At 30.4% G+C, this 17,328-nt stretch overlaps 1 protein-coding gene across 1 annotated transcript; it reads right to left on the reverse strand.

The window, feature by feature from the left end:
• Positions 1 to 1,879: 1,879 nt before the first annotated feature.
• On the reverse strand, positions 1,880 to 3,290 carry LOC114366899 (phospholipase A(1) DAD1, chloroplastic-like). The gene has a single exon (XM_028323925.1). The coding sequence runs from the start codon at positions 3,225 to 3,227 to the stop codon at positions 1,890 to 1,892; it is 1,338 nt and encodes a 445-aa protein (XP_028179726.1). The 5' UTR covers positions 3,228 to 3,290; the 3' UTR covers positions 1,880 to 1,889.
• Positions 3,291 to 17,328: the final 14,038 nt, after the last annotated feature.

The following is a 17,328-nucleotide window of genomic DNA, read 5'->3' on the forward strand; positions in this document are numbered from 1 at the left end:
ATATATATATATATATATATATATATATATATATAATGTTTTCCAATCATTTTTCTATTTATAAAGATATGTGTTTTACCTCATTTTAATTATATTTTCATTTATAACATTATATGACTTATTATATTTATCATTTTTATTTTTTTAATCTTTCTCTGTTTCACTTTAATCTACCCTAAATGGGGTAAAAATATGATATTGTTTGACCTAAGTAGTAATAATAAATATATTCTTATTTTTTAATTATTTATTTTTTCTTTCTTTTCAATATTATTACTTATTGTATTTATCACTTTCGTCTTATTTTTCTTTTTCCTTTTTATCTTTCAACTTTTTATTTGGCGCATGCATGTACCCAAAATAAGTGTACGTTCTTGTTTTCCTAATTGACCTGGCCGCCATCCCTAGACACCTAGCCTGAGATGGACATAACGCCGGCTACCAAGATTCTCAATTACAAGGCTTACAGAAGGCTTCAAATTTTTTTATAGTTTATTTTATTATTTGATATATATATATATATATATATATATATATATATATATATATATATATATATATATATATATATATATATATTAATGCTAGAATTTTATTCCGTCATTTTTGTGACTGCAGCCATGTCCATTCGCCAGACATTATATATGAATGAATGTATTATGATATTTATGGCTAGAGCTAACAAATGAAATGCTCCACACCTTTTTATATATTGACGTAGGGTGACGGTTATGCTACTCACGTATTTTTTTAATATATTATATGGATTGGAGGAAGAAAAAAACAACAAGGAACTTTTTTTTGGGACATTTAAGTAGTTTAGATCATTGGGGTTAAAATCATAAGTCACGTCGTAGGATTGTACGATTTTACGTGTTAATATCACTCTGCATACTATGCTAGCTAGATTAATTAGAGTTGGGATTAGGGGCAACTAGGGTTGGAGTGGCATAATATTTCTCTTTATCAAATTAACTTTCGTATATATCTTGTTTAATAGCACCCTCCATGCGAAGGCTAAGATATTAGAAGGGATCTTGATGATCCAAAAGTGTCTAAAAATGGATGTGTCTGTAAGACCCCCTATTCATGAAGCATGGCATTTTCTTCTCTAAGTTTTCTCTTTTCTACGATTTGAAAGTGAGTTTCTCTTATTTTTCTCTTTTGTAAATAGTCGTTCGTTTATTTTTATTACATTTCATTATCACAATTAGTGTTTGTACTGTTTAAGAGTTAAATTTCAAGACTCAAAATAAAGAAAGAAAGAAAGAAAAAACTGGTACATATGCGACACAGATAAATGAAGAATAATTTTTTTTAAAAAAAAACCTAATATGTTTTAGGAGAAATGTTTGATACAGACACCCAATCTGTTATCCGAAAGAGAAAAAAATATAAGCCATTATAATAAGATTTATTTTAAGATAGAATAAAAGATAAAAAAAAATAAGTGGTATGGATTGGTTAAGTATTTAAAATGAGGAATGATTTGTGTATTATTAATTATCTTATATCTTGATGAATAATAATTGATACAAATTATTTTTTATTTAAAATAACTAATTAACATTTCTGTTGAATAACATATATCAAATAATTTTCTATCTTGATATAAAAGGCTCACCCTGTGTAAAAGTAAGATGGAGAATCATTATACACAAACTTACCCTTACTTGTTTTTGGACTGGAACCGGTGACGATACAACATAACAGTCACAACCCAGAAGAGAAGTTAGATGTATAAATATATTAACCTTATCACTATCACTAACTACAATGACGATGGTTGTGCAACAATTTAGACAACTACAGCTAATAATTACATTTTCCCATGAAAACTTATCTTTTCTGTTAATGGTTTGGGTTAGAGCACCACACTACGGTGGCTGTCAACGCTGGAGGAACCTCTTCGCGGAGGCTCTGAAGGGACACGTGGAGCTGACGAAGCCATCAACGAGGTGCAGATACGTGTTCAGCTCGTGACACGTGGCAACATTCGTGTTTCCAAGGTACGGAGAATCCCTGCTACATAACCGTAGTTCCTTCCCAACCTCCGCGTACACTAACTGTGCCTCCTCCACCCTCTTCTGTATCCAGCTCGGAAATCCTGCCACGTGTACCCCTCCAGCGCTAGCCACGTCATCATCAAACACAAACCCTGGAAGCTTGGTGATGACATCGTCGGAGTTCACTATGCGCAAAACCTTGGTCCCTTGCCTCTCAAGCTGCCGTCGGAACCTCCGGTCCCCAACGCGGGGCCCACCAAAGGAGATGACTGTCACCGGCAATTCTGGGAAGGCGGTTTTGACGTCATACGCCGTGAGCGTGGCCAATGCCGCCCCCAGACTGTGGCCGGTGACGGTGAGACTGAGTTGTTCCCCGCGGTAGGTGTCGAGGATCCTTGAGATCTCTCGCCTCACCATTTCCTGCAAAGACACCTTTGCAGGAAGTGAGGAGGTGTAGAGACTCAAGAACCCGCTTTCCACCATGGCCCCACTTCCGTCCATGACCCCATTTTTTTCAAATGCCCTTTTGCTGCTGCATGGAATAGGGAGGTTGGTGAGAGATGCACGAAAATTCTCCAACCATTCCAAGCATGTGGTGGTTCCTCTATATGCCACCACAACATCGCGCCGACCAAGCCTTTTGATTTCTTCCTTGTCATGACACACCGCTACGTATCCAACATAGCTCGTTTGTTTTGCCACCCATCTTGGTACTTTGTCCACCCAACTAGGTAGCTGAATACCCGAGGTTGCACGTAGGTATTTGGTCACCTTGTACCGCGTTTTAGGTAAACCACAACGTTCTAAAAGAGCTTTTTTGGGGAACCTCGAGTTTGCAAAGTTGGGTGAGGAGGGGTCAAACTCGAATGATTTGTACGCGGTTTCCACGAAATGACCGTACCTTAGTATTTCAGCACGTAAGTTGTCGTCTAATGGGTCTAGCAAGCCTTCCCAATTGCTCATGCCATGGTACTCCTTCCACCTCTTGCCAAGTTTTGATGATTGCATGGACGGAAAATAATTGTTAGTATTATGTTCTTCTTCCAAGTTTATCATTTTCTCTAAACGTAATGCGGCTTGTCGTGTATCATTAGACATGTGTAGGTTTTTGTTGCTGGTTGGTTTGGATGTTTGGGTGGTTGTTGTTATGCAGCGAGGTTTGAGGAGGGTGTTGGATTGGGGTGAAGGGAGAGGGTGTGGTGTTTTTATTGTAAGCTTCATTGTTGCAGTGTGGGTTTAGAGAATGACACTGAAAGAGGGAGCAAGAGAGAATGAGAAGTGAGAAGGGAAAATGTCCTAATTCGGTGGAACACATATAAGGTCGGAAGGGTGTTTTATAAGTGGCTAAGAAAGTAGTGTTCCTTGTAGGTGGAAGAGGACAGAGGAGAAACAATGACAAAGACATGCCAGGCAATGTTATGTTATTCCTGCAACACAGCTTTTAATGTGAGAAATAAAATATTATGATTTGAAATATTTAACTTTTTATTTTGTTATTATGAAAATAAAATTAAAGTGTTCATCATCGAGAGATTAATTATATGTTTGAATTCACATTAAATTATTTAATATCATGGTTGAAATACCAAAATGATTTTATGTAAATATTTATATGTTTGTTCTTATATTAAGAAATTGATTCTGGTTTAAAATAGATTCAGTTAAAGTAAATTTAGATAACTTTTATGTTTGATAAAAAAAAATATTAAGTTTATAATTAACTTATTTTAGATATAAAAAATTAAATATAAATCACTTTGTTTCACAATTAATTTAAACTATTTTTTAAAATTCAGTCTGATTGCGAATATTCATTAAAATGCATATTAGAACTAAATTTTAAATTTTTACAAATACAGCACTATACCTTATTATACATTTTTATCAAGGCAAACCTTAACCGTACAAATTATAATATATTCACAGATTAAACTTGTATTTGGAGTGTATATTTTCCGTATAACTTGATAACACAGGTGGTTTTGAGTCTCTTAACTAAAATTTAGGATTCAATTTAAAACTTGAATGTAAAATCATAATTAAAATTTAAAAGTATTATTTTATCTCAAAATAAATCAATCTAATAAAAAAAAGTCCAAAATAGCTCTGATTATACCAATAAAGTGTATACTCTCTATGGTAGGGTTTGTGCTCTCGTGCAAGAAAGGTCAAATTTTTCAGCAACTAATATGTGGCCTTTTTGGAGAGTCGCTGTCAATAAACAATGGCTAGTGATAGCGCACTAACGGAGAGAAAATTAACAAGAATCAAAGGAATAGATACGCGCTATAATTAACGCCGTCAACTGACTCTCAGGTTTTCATACGATCATGCCTTGTTGTCGGTGACTATTGTACTGCTTTCTTTTTTTATTGTTGTCGGAATTATATCAGCGTGAAACAGAAATGGATCTTCTCCCCGGCCTCTTTCTAATCAAATAATTGCCGTTTATTTTATTCACAATGATTGGATTTGGAGTAATAAATATCCATCATCAATATCAATATACATTGGAGTAAATGTTTTGGATAGTTTTTTTTTTTAACATTGGCCATTTTTAATGACAACTGACCGTGTATAAAAAAAGTTTATCTAGTCATTTTTTTACCAATTAATCTAGTCTTTTATTAATGATTATTGATCTTACTATTAATTGACTAATCACAAACAAAAATTTCAGTTGCTAACAACTTTAGACCATCTTTAATATGTCATTTAAGTAATTTATTTTAAATTTTTTCTCCTTTTAATTAATTAAAGTAATATCACATAGGTAAACAACTTATACATATTTTATTTTAGTGATATAATATAAAAGAAATTGTTAAATGATTTATCCTTAAATAATTTTGACTGATCAAAACTAATTCTTAAATGGTAAAAAAATATTTCTTATCATAAACAGCCCTTATAGAAGTAACAAAATTTAAACAATCCAATATGATACATAATTTTTTTAAATGAAATAAAAACTAAATAGTGATATTTCAAAATAAGCAATTCTTTGAAAGAAAGTACCTTGAAATGCTTGTATATGTAAAGGTAGTTAATAAATATAGAAAGCGGCCTGAGATCGAAAACGTTGACTATTCCGGATCAAAAGATTTTTAGATATTAATAATTTGTCCTTTTAAAATAGCAATCACTACTCTTTTTTCTTTTTTCATCTCATCATCATCATCATCAATAGGTTTTTTTTTGTTTAATCTAAGTGCTTGCAGGCTGCAGCTGTAACATGAAAGAAAAAAAACTTATCGAACGTACGTTGAAATGGGTCCTCTTTCTACTTATAACATATATCTTGTTCCTCACTCAGTTCATTGATTAAAATCACCAAATCGCTTGTCGTTTGAAAAGTCACACCGGAGTAGCGTAGTCCTCCATCTTATAGAGGGAGGTTGATTTTTATTCCCAAAAAAATAGAAAAAAGAAAAAGAAAAGAGAATTTTTTTTTAATTATAGTAGAATGTAAAATGTGTGAGCTCTTTTCGAATATCTTTAATTTTTATTTTTTATGCAAAAACTAAAAATTTACAGGTCGATAATCTTAGAACAAATCACCAAAGACCCTACGATTTACAACATATTTGATTATTAAGAATGAGATAAAATATATGGATATGTAGTTGGTCCATGATCAAAATGTTTTTTTAATAATTGTTGAATCACAAACAACCAAAGATTTTATAATTCTTCTTCAACCACATTTTCTTTATTCCTCAATAGGATCTTTATAACTCTTGAGATGGGAGAAGATGAATTATGTATGATGACTCAATATATTGGAGATCATAATTTTCTTATAATATGTTAATCTAATGAAGTTTTTATCATTCCTAATAGACCAAAACTAACGTCTGTTCATTTAAGATCATGCCATCTTATTTAGTTGTCTAATGTATTCATTTAATTTGATCATATAAAATAAATTCACTAATGATAAATTACTAATATAATTATTTTATAATATTAGTTCATATTAATTATTGAAATAAAAAATTTCAAAAGTTCCACTTAACGTAATAAAGTACAAAATTTGTTTGCTATATTATTTTTCATTTTCATACCAAACACAACCTTCTTAATATGTATATATAGGTATGTTGCCCAATGCCCATCACCAACTCGGGTTTAATTTGGGTACGTAATGTGCCCTTGTGTACCCTAGTTAAATCTATTATTTCCTTTTGCTTGTGTATGTTCGCGGTAAAACTATATGTATGTTCCTTTCGTTCAGTTGCTCGAAGGTCAAAATAGATAAAGAGATTAGAGGCGGTGCTGCTAATTAAAAGGGTTGTAGCGCATTATATTTTACCCTAGTTCTTGAATTAAGGCTACAATTTTTAATGCAACTAAAAAAGATATTACAGGAAGAGGGAATCGCATAGACAGTAGGTTATATGACCATTCATTAATGTCTTAACTAACATTTGTTGTTACCTTTTTTTTATCATGGAAAGGTAAGCAGGGAGGTGTATCTATAAAAGGCATTCCCTTAAGGTTTGGTCAGCCAAATATGAAACTTGTTAACTAGGAGTACTTCAATCAACATTCATACAAGTACAGAAAGAAAAACCCCTTTAATCAGATCATTAAAGTAGTCAATTAATTGTTTCTCAGAAATAAAAAATTGAAGTTTTCAATTATCTACCTACAAATGATGAAACATATCATATTAGAATCCACTCCATCCAACCTACATCCCTTTAAACATTTCATGGAATTCATTTTAAAACCGAAAACGAAAAACCTTTCACACTATAGTACAAGGACAACCAAGACTAAGTAACAAAAGAAATTAAATATTCTAGTGTGGAAAGGTAATAGAAAAATGTGATGATATGTTGTGATCCTTATATAAAGTGTGATCATTCAAGGAAATTAATTAGATTAGCGGGAGAGTAAGATTTTGTAATTTTATCGAAGAAAATTCGGTTGGAGAAAAATCTAAAGGATATTTCTAGCTATATTATAATTTACAATAATATCAAAGCAAATGATTAGTATAATGAGGACTGGAATTTTTAGGTTTAGATAACATTTTAGCTCTCCAAAGTTCAGCCTATATATTATTCTTTTTTTGGTGAATTACAACAAATATTTCTTTTATTTAAAAGTTACAGTATGCTTTGATCTTATTACAATTTAGAGAAGTGCTTGTTCTGCTTATGCTCCTCTAGTTTTCTTTTCTTTCCTTAATCCACAAGATATATATGTTTGTGAAGGAAACAATTTGACCACAGAACAACAAGCTTTGAGGCAGAAAGCTAAGCTATCGCAACATGATTAAAAAAAAGGCTATTGCAACATGAACAGTTGCATATATAATAGAGTGCAAACTCGATTACAAGAAGGTTCTGTTAGAAAGAAAAGTTGACATACAACCCACTAATCAACCCATTCACACATTGGTCCACTCATCATTTGATTAATTATTTCATGGAATTTTGTTATTAATAGTTCTCCAGCATATATAGTAAGCATTGAATATATATATATATATATATATATATATATATATATATATATATATATGCATGCCTTAAAACTGACATGTGTGGAGACGGAAGAATCTTTTTTTTTTTTACTGATCTCGTAATTTTGTAATGTTTACTACAAATAACCAATTTATATACTTAGCCTAGCTAGCTATGCCTATATGGCTGAGTGATAAGTTGAGCTGATGAAAATCCTATCCCAATTTTACGTTGAAATAGCTTGGTGTTTCTAAAAACAGTCTTATCCTATACACGTGAAATTGCTATCAACATTGTGAACAGATGCGAGTTTGTACTGTAAAATGTATATTGCTGAACATTTGGAACCAGTGGTACCTTGAATATATTATATTTTTAGCTGATAAAAAAAATACTGCTGGAGATTTGGCACCTGTTGCAATGTGCTTTGCAAAATTACATTTTAATATGAATAACTAACCCTTTCCAATGAATCATTTTCTTTTTTATTGCAAAATAAATCAGTGAGGCCTGTAATTCCAGATATTGAAGATAAGTCGGGGCTCCGACTTATTGAGCATTTTTGGTATGGTAAGTGCAATGTTGTGAGGGGCACATAGGCAAAGCTCGAATTTTCCATTGTTGAATGTCTGACATTGGGTTATTTTGCAATTTTTTTCGTGGACTATAAGTTCAATATATATTCAATATTCTAGTATATTGTATACAAGTGACTAAATGTTATAATTGTACATGCTAGCTTGAATTAATTAAGCTGAATGAATAATATGACAACTGGTAGGAAAAAACCAAGATGATGAAAATATGAGAATTGTTCTGTTGTTAATAACAAGTACCCTTCTTAATTCTAGAGTGGATGCATGGTTTCTAACTAAAAGAGTGCAATTGCATGTGCTACAAAATCAAGAGTTGTTTTTCTTGATGAAGTGTTTATTTATATTTAAATACATCACACAGAACTTTCCGCTATATTTTTAAATACATCAATACGACTTTTATATTTGTAGTAGACAGCTCCATGGGCTCACCTGCCATTGCTGTTAAGAGTACTCAAAATTATTATCATAAGACTAAATGCGGTCAGGGTTGTTTTTGACCGACCGACAGAGTTTTTTTTTAATTACTGAATTAAGGTTAATTGTGACAAACTTTGGTTACAATTATTTTTGGTCTATTTCGGTCAATGTTTTAAACCAATCTCAACTAGAGCTAATTTTGGTTGATCTCACCTAAGACTATTTTTGGACGATCTCGTCTATAGTTAATTTTGGTCAACCTTGGTTAGAGTTATTTTTTGTCAATCTTGATAAGGTTTATTCTCGGACAACCTCAATTAGGGTTAATATTGATCGATTTCAACTAACCTCTTTTATAGAATATTTTTACATATTCTATTATATAAAATTTAAGAAGGATGGTACTAAAATATATAATTGAATTATGAGAATTAAAAAAAAAGATCTAACTTTTTTGGGCCCATAGGTCGAACTTAGCCTACAAGTCTTTGTGGGCTTTTTGGCCTTGTGGGGCATTTATATATGTGGCTCATTTGGTCTTGTGGGTCATTTTGGCCTTAACCCACATGGGTTAAGGCCAACTCATTTGACAAATCTACTCACCCATAGAAAATAGTTATGTTGATTAGTAATGCTTTAATGTCATTTTTCTTTTCACCATTATAGCATTTTGAATAAAAGAAAGACAATCTCTACATCAATATCAAACAAAAAGATATGATAAAAACCCTTGAGTCCAAACATTTTAGTGAGAGAGTGAAAGAATTGAGAGATAGGAAAAAAATAATTAAAGTGTCAAATCCATTTAAAGTTCTTAAACAATTTTATTGTTAAAGTAAAAAGGTATTAAAGTTTAAATAAAGAGTGAAATGATGTTTTAAGTGATTTATTTTATTTATTTTATTTGTAAGGATAGAAGACATAAAAAAAACTATATAAAATCAAGTACTTTATTAATTAGATCTCTTGATTTTTACATGATTAATATAGGTTATGTTAGGTAAAACTAGTTAAAAAGTTAACTGGAAGTTAGAAAGCTAATTGGTAGCTAAAAAGTATAAAATGATAAAAAAATAATAAAATTATAATTTATTTTAAAAAATAATCAAGAAATTGAATAAATATACTAAGAACAAAAATAAAAAATATATATAAAAATTTAGAAAATAATATTTTTAAAAACGTTACTGACATTTTAAAAAATATTAGAAACTAATAAAAAGTTACTATTTAGCTAACAGTTAAACAATTTTTTTAACTAATAAAAAAATTAAAAATTAATAAAAATGTCTCATTAAAGATAACCATATTATATATATATATATATATATATATATATATATATATATATATATATATATATATATATATATATATAATGTAATGTAATAAGATAAGGAAAAAAATGTGAATTAGATGTTTATAAATCATGATTCATATATTATATATATCAAGGAAGAAATAATCTTACATTCAAAAAGGTATACAATATAAAAGAAAAAAGAAAAGACCTTGTTTCTATACGCTTCAAGTGTGCATTATAATTAGCTTTACATTCAAAGAGTAAAAGGAGAAGTCTCGTGTATGACCAAAAAAAACCCTCGCTTTATTATTTTCTTATAAAATGTTGCAAAAATCAGGAAAAGATTGCCTAGACTTATAACAATTATCACCACTTAAATATTACATAACCATCTTATAATTATAAACTATTTTTTTCCGTCCAAAACATTATTGCCTTCTCTTGTTCATCACGATAAGTTCATTAATTGTATAGCTACTAGACTATATATGATTATATCCAGCCTCAACCTATAGAGAAGAAAACTAAATATTGTGATTGAAAATGAATGAGATTTTGTTGTCAATAATTGAACACAAATATGAACACTATGATCAATACTTAGAACTGAATTATGTTTTGGTTAGACCACCACCGACCACCTTTCTTTGGCTAAAACCACGTGGTTGCGGCTGAAACGCACCGCCCCTGCTCTCTGCTTTGTCCCAAATCTCAATCCACTATGTATCAATGTGATATATGCCATTCTTTCTAAGCTCTATCTTTACGCTATGTTTATCTTTCTCTGAGTGTTAGGTATAACCAATGGGCAATGGTGATATTTTAAGGGATGATCATTCATTTAAAAATAATGTGTTTTGCAATTTGCATGATAGAACTTTACACCTAGACAATATTTATTGTAAAAACAACGAGCCATAAAACTACTACATACGGTTTTTAGTTGAAATTATAATTTGTAAATAAACAAGTTTCATGAAACTAAAATATAAAATGCACACATACAGTTTTGGGAGCCTCATTGTTAGGGCAAATACGGTTTTACTATGTATCACTTGGGTGTCAAAATTCCGTTATGTTATTTTTATGCAGGATCGTTTAACGACTCATGAGTATGATAAACGTGCCTTTTGGTCTTCAGTCAATGTCCTAGGTTGCTAACCTATTATTTATGCAATTGTGTTTCAACTTATGCAATGAATTTGGACAAAGGTCGTTCGTATTCGGGGATTCATAATCTTATGAGCGAGAGATTAATTTTTTGCACGCATGGTTTCTCCTCAGCATGTTTTGCTTTCATGCACAATGTTCGTAACATTATGGCTATACAAAGATTTTAACATGTATTGTCTACTACAGAAGTGGACCAGCATCAATAACAAATACATTAACTATAGTACCATGCAGTAAAAACGGGATTTCGGCATGTAACAACAAGGATATATTTTAACTAGATTTCCTTTCGAAGTTTGATGTTCCACATTTCTCGTATTACTCTTGTAGGCTTGTTGTGTTCTAAAATTTTAAAATTGATGGGTCAATGAGATACTCCATTATTGCCCTACCCTTATATTGTGATAAAAAGTACACAACCTGAGTTTCACATTCATGCAATAGGTGAAGGATCAGCCACGCGGGAAGAGATTTGTTTTGTCCAAAAGTGGCAAACTTTGTGCATATCTGTAATTGTGAGGCTGTAATATGACAATCGTTTTAATTTTGGTTCCTGCTTCCAATCTTATAAAAGAAGTTTCAAAAAAAATAATAATAAAAACAAGTTTGGTGCTTGCTTTCCTTAAACTTTTTTTACACCAAAGACAAGACATCTCAAACAAGTCTAATAATAGTTTGATAACGGATGATGTGATAATTCTAACAATTATTAAAATAAACTCGATATGAATTATGAATTTAATTTAATCCTAGATTTATAAGACCTACATGCTCATACATTATTCTAATATTATGTTAGATATATGAATTATAAGTTTAATTCAATCATGCAAAATTAATTTATAATCCTACAGGTTCATACATTAATAATTTCTTATGCAATTATTAACATGAACATTTTTATTTGTTTTTTAAACTATACTTTTTATAACAATTCCAAAAGTCAATAATTAGAAATGAAAATAGATAAGATTTCTGCCTATAACTTGGTCCATTTAAGATATGATTTAACTTAGTTTCTTTAATAAAAATGTTAGGAGATATATCCTTATCATACAATTGTAAAGAAAGAAAAGAAAAGAAAATGCTTATTAGCAGGATACTCATAAAGTTTCACACTTGTTTATAATTCACAACACTATAAACTTCTGTTAATCATTTAAAAGAATTGTGTATTGCAAAGGATACACGTATAACATTTGACGCATGCATGTCCCCCCTTTTAGAGTTGGAGCCGTATTTGTATTATGCACCATAACATTGCTATTTTTGGGCCCATTGAATTAAAACTCTTTGACTTGGACCCAATTTCCAGTCCAGGCACAAAGGATTCAAATTTTGAGCCTAGTTCGAATTTCAAACAACGGGAGCCTATTTTTCATCTCAAAAACATGAGTTTAACAACGATAGTAACTTCACGTGGTTGGTTCCGAAAAGAAAGAACCCCACATAGGTTTGACTTGAGGCCAAGGCAAATAAGGTTTGACTATTTCATGCTTAAAACTTATTAAATAGAGAATTGACCTGGATTAATTTATTTTATTTTATGTTTTTACTAATATAGTGTGGAGTGTGTGTGACTGTATAAAAGCAAATCAAATTCAAGCAAACCCTGCCATTTTCTCATAATTTATAAATACTACCTATTAAAATTCACAATGATTAATCAAAAAGACAAGCCCTGTATTTATAAATACTGACGGTTTTTTTAAAACATTAGAAGCAAACGATCGAGGAGAGAAATACTAATCTCAATAAAACTAAGCTAAATTTAAGGTGATTAATTTGATGCAAAAAAAAATGCTTTTTTTAAGGGAATGCAAAAAATTGTTAAGGACAACTCGCTCATCCTAGAGTTTACAATGGACAAATATGAAAAACTACGCTATAAAAAAAATCTTGGTAAAAAATTATTTTGTCATTCTTTTTCCTTAAAAAACCGTTAAACAATCACATAAGAGTATTGCAAAAAAAATTCTTAAAAATATTTCTCTTTTGTACTCATAACAAGACTAAGTGAGAACTTATTTGAGTAAGTTTCTTTAAAAACACTTTTAAGAAAAAAAATAAAAATAAAATAAAATGAATTTTCCTATTAGCTAAAATGAATTCTCTCTAATAGCTAATCATTAGTTATTCTATAGAAATTCTCCAATATAATTATTCTAAGGATGAGAGAACATCTACAAACTAATTAATAATGAGTTAATGAATTACTTATTTTAGCTTATGAATAAGCTTATTTTGTTATTTTCTTTTTTATTTTTTTCCTAAAAGTATTTTTAGAAAAAATTATTCAAACAGACCCTAATTCAAGGTTTTATATGAATCTTTTTTGTTGAAATATTTTTATTTTAAAAATTAGTCTTAGATCATTTCACTTGAAACTTCTTTATTTTGCTTCAAAATGGCATGAGAAAAAGCTCCTTTAGTTTATGTATCACATGCATGAGATAAGAAGACCAAGTTGATGTACTACTAGAAAAAATCCTTTCAAAGATGGTTTTTAAGCACTTTGCATGACGGTTTTGAACCGTCTTTAAATTCATCATCATAAAAAATAAACACTTTTTACAATGATTTTTAAACCGTCTTAGAATGACGATTTCTACATCAGTTTTCTGAAAACCGTCTTAAATTGTACTATTTATTTTCTTTAAATGTTAAAAACGTTAGGATTCTAAAACAGTTTTAAGAAAAATAATCTTAGAAACTACGCTTTCTAATACGAATTTCCTAATAACCGTATCAGAATATAAATATTTTGTGACGGTTCTTAGAAACCGATGTTGTTTATTATTTTTATACAAAATCTCATTAAAATAAAAAAGAAATATGATTATAATCTGATTAAGGACTAATATTTATAGCAGATAAATCACAAAGTAAACTATGTATCATAGATTATATATTTATACATCCAATATGTGTAGGATCTAAGAAGTGTCATGTTGCCTATTCTACATTAAATCCCTTCAGGCCCTCCATAATTTTAGATTCCTTTCTCATAAAATATTAAGCATCTATCAATTTGTTCTAAATCAAATCTAGAGTAGTCTAACACTCTAGGCTTCACATATTCCAATCATACAATAGAATATAGCTTTTGACCTCTTTTGCATTCAACTGAATTATATTTCTCTCATTGTGATATCTTTGGGGTTGGAGAAAGGTGGACTATTATGGATACAATGATTGTGATTCCAAAAGATTTTTTCATTGTAAGAAATCAATTAAATAGGGAATGTAAGACCACTGAAAATTTTAAAATAATGCCAACAAAAGTTGCATCAAGAGATTTAAGTTTTGATGAATCGTTTATTGTTGAAACTAGTATAGTACCTACAAATGTCCTGTGCAATCTATATGCGGTTAAGGTTCTTTTCCAGGCTCAAATTTCACGAGATCCTTGACATCTAATCCTTGACGTTTTAGAAGTGCTAGAAAGTTACAAAAAAGAGGCAAAATTAGAGGAACATAATGACAACCTGAAAACCAATTTAAAGGTGAAGAAATATATTCAATCCAATGACAAGTTCATAAAATTTAATTAAAACTGCCTGCTACCTTGCCATGACCTTCTTCAAACATTGTTGCATGACTTGCCTGAGGCCAAGAATCAAACTTGGACTTGAACACTATTATTTCAAATCCTTCAATTACACTAATTATATGGGACTTTGGTCAACCAGTGTCCCTAATTAACTCCTTTTTCTTTTGTCAGCAAGAACTCAAGTCATTTAAACTCACAACAAATGCTCAACAATAATATATAGGATATATAGGACTGAGTGATAAATCTCGTTTTAATCTTTATTAAATTGAGTTAAGTACTTTTTTTCTTACCAATTTTTATTTTAATCTTCATAATACTTGTGTTTATGTTTAATCCTTTACAATTTAATCTATTAAAATTGATATAATTTCAATCTTTTCATTAAAATAATTAAAGCACATGTCTTTGCATTGCATGTTAAAAAGTTAAAATTGAATAATTTTTTTTTAAAATAAATTAAAATCAGTAATATTTAAAAGATAACAAAATATTTAATCAACCAAACTTTATAGTAGTCATAGCTAAATTTTCCGGATTTAAAATTATTGGGGTTACACCATAATAGTTCTTTATCATTTAATCTACATGGTTTGTGTGTCATATTGTCTTATATGGGAAACAAAGAAAAAAGTGGAAGGAAAAAACTAATATAAATTTCTCGTAACTAAAAATAAAGTGAAGAAAAACTAGGATATATGCAATGACAGTATTTAAATGTGTTTAATTTTAATTGATCTATTTTATTCTATAGTAACTTTTGATCAACAAAATCCTTGGGGACATTTTCACACAAGTGGAAGTTACATACAACTCAAAAAAATGTGAGTAAAAGGATTAGTTTCCACTTTCCATCCCAGGATAAAAGTAGGGAAGGGGAACTATCAAACGTAACTTTTTAGTTATTAGTTTTTAATTTTTACTGCAACGCTTCTATGAAATAACTATTTCATGTCTGTCTTTGTAGTTTCAAGCATAAGTGATGGAGTATGGTCATTGTACCCAAATGACAAATAAGAGGAAAATTAGAATGAATGAATAACTTCTTTTGAAATGCATCCAATTCAGAGGGAAACTCTAGTGCCATGTCAGGAACAAGTTGATGAAAGCAATCTACAATTCATTCACTGGGTTCATGCATACCCCAAGCCTTCCTAGAGAACAACTTTCCTATCTCAAGCATTGCATCATAAACAACAAAAGCCTTATCCCACTAGTTGAGGAAATATTATTGCATAAACAGCAGCAGAAACATAATACATAATAAGAAACACTAAGTTTTATTTTAAGCACAATTCATGACAAATTTAGTCCATAGCACTTACTTCCTTCTTCTATTGTCCAATTTCATCATTAAATCCATCCAAATGTAGTTCTGATCGTTCTAAGTTAGCTAATCAAATATCATCAAGTGACATTTCACTCTCATGTGCTTTATTAGATACCTTAGTTGTATAAACTTCAACTTCTAACGTAACAATCTCTAGTTCGGATAAGTGACCTTAAAAAATAGCAAAATCATTAAAAGAAGTGAAAATTCATCTGATCTAATGACGATCTACATTCATCGCAGTGATTTGGTTCATTTGGTTATACTTATAGTACAATGGAAGAATTCCCATACATAAAACATAGGTAAAAAATGGATTTAGTGTAGATCAAATACCATTTTCTTCTTGTTCTACGACAACATCCTCATCCCAAGCATTCTTGAATAAGTCATCAAATTGTACAGGCAATCCCCTTTGTGTTATAGAACAACTCAAGCAAATCATTTAAGCAAAGATAACAAATCATATATATGATTGCTTCTAAATATAATCAAACATGACAAAAACATCCTTAAATTGACAATCTCCTGAGTACTGGCACCATCACCATGTAGCATAAGAATTAGGAGATCTACAATGTCTCTTAAAGAAATATAAATTGAAACAAATTTTCACAAATTTGGATGAAAAATGGCAATAATATGATTAACAAACCAATTTTTCATCCGATGAACTCTTGAGTGAATTGGCTTCCTTGCAGACATTCCACGAGCACGAATAGAGCTTCAAAAAAGATTAAATCGCAACATTCTATAAAAAAAAATTGCAGAGAAACTATGTAGTGTGGGGGTTCCTATTTGTGTTTCTAAAATGCCGAAAGTTTAGGAAGACCAAAACCTAATGTATTTCTGCACTTCAGTCCTCTCTTACCTAATCCCTAATCTTTTTCTTCCTAAACCCAAAAAGACCAGAAAGTAATAATTTGGACTAACCTTATTTCCCTATTTGATGGAGATTGTGAGCACGAGTTCCAAAAATCACAAGGGCGAGGGCAAAGGGGAATGAGAGAAAACAAACCACAACGAGGCCACGCACGAGCTTCTATAGAAGGTAGCTTCAACGACGGCGATGGACAACTTCAATAGAGATGCAAGTAAAAGAAGGCACAAAGAGACTCTAAGAGGTTGCAAGGTAGTGAGATAGAGTTAGACTTTGAGAAAGGGCTCAAGACAAAGTCAAAACACTTAGACTTTTAATAAAGATGATTTTTCAAAATCATCTTTGAATTAGCGATTTCAACAACAAATCTCCCAAGAATCATCTTTGATTTTCGACTTTAGTGGCCTTTTTTTAAATCGTTGTTGTAATTTTACTGATATTTACAAAATGCCATCGATTTTTAATGACGGTTGTCGTTGAATCACTATCATTGAAGCATTTTTTAGTAGTAATGATCACAATTCACCATGAAGATTAATAATCTTTTAACATAATATTTCTAAAGACATTGATGAAAACATGGACGGTAT

Source organism: Glycine soja, chromosome 9, assembly GCF_004193775.1.
Source record: "Glycine soja cultivar W05 chromosome 9, ASM419377v2, whole genome shotgun sequence".
Taxonomy (NCBI): Eukaryota; Viridiplantae; Streptophyta; class Magnoliopsida; order Fabales; family Fabaceae; genus Glycine; species Glycine soja.